Source organism: Chaetura pelagica, unplaced genomic scaffold (assembly GCF_000747805.2).
Source record: "Chaetura pelagica isolate M959 unplaced genomic scaffold, ChaPel_1.0 scaffold2893, whole genome shotgun sequence".
Classification (NCBI taxonomy): Eukaryota; Metazoa; Chordata; class Aves; order Apodiformes; family Apodidae; genus Chaetura; species Chaetura pelagica.
In genome coordinates this window covers 4,310-5,026 of record NW_009952665.1, presented here as the reverse complement: position 1 = coordinate 5,026, position 717 = coordinate 4,310, and the positions used below count along the sequence as shown (strand labels likewise).

At 59.7% G+C, this 717-nt stretch overlaps 1 protein-coding gene across 1 annotated transcript in view; it reads left to right on the top strand.

The window, feature by feature from the left end:
* Positions 1 to 171: 171 nt before the first annotated feature.
* Positions 172 to 717, top strand: part of DMTN (dematin actin binding protein) — a gene marked incomplete at both ends in the record, with an annotated part of 4,477 nt that continues 3,931 nt past the window's right edge. Inside the window, 3 exons of the mRNA XM_009993758.1 lie at positions 172 to 246; positions 343 to 498; positions 583 to 627. Of these exons, the coding sequence (XP_009992060.1) occupies positions 172 to 246; positions 343 to 498; positions 583 to 627 (276 nt within the window). The remainder of the gene's footprint in view (positions 247 to 342; positions 499 to 582; positions 628 to 717) is intronic.

Below are 717 nucleotides of genomic sequence, written 5' to 3'. Positions count from 1 at the left end.
ACCCCCCCCCCAGGAGACCCCATCCAGCCATTCCCCATCCCCGAGGGGGTTTTTATCCCGCTGCACTGAGGTCCGTGGGGCACAGGGGTGTCCCCAGGGCCATGAGCCCCTTCCCAGGTTGTGCTGAGGATGGGATTTGCCAAAACTTGCCCTTTTTCCCCCCCCTTCCAGCAACCACTGACCTCCCCTGGGAGCGTCTGTTCCTCCCGCGGCTCCAGCGTCCCCGGGTCGCCCTCCAGCATCGTGGTAAGAGCTCCCTCCCATCACCCCAATATTCCCTTTCTGCACCCCCAAAAAAACCAAACCAACAAAGGGGTGGTTTTTTTTTCCCCTTCCTTCCAGGCTAAAATGGACAACGAGGTCCTGGGCTACAAGGACCTGGCTGCCATCCCCAAGGACAAAGCGATCCTGGACATCGAGCGCCCCGACCTGATGATCTATGAACCCCATTTCACTTATTCCCTCATGGAGCACGTGGAGCTGCCCCGGAGCCGAGAGGTGAGCACCCCCACATCCCCTGGGTGTTGTTTTTTTTTTGGGGGGGGGGGCTGCTGGAATAAAATGCCTCTTGCCCCCTTGCAGCGATCCCTGTCTCCCAAATCCATCTCTCCTCCTCCATCTCCGGAGGTGAGTACTGACACTCTTTGCTCCGGGATGCAGGGGCTCTGAGGAGGAGAAGAAGGGGGGGGGGGGGATGTCAAACCACTTGGGGGACCC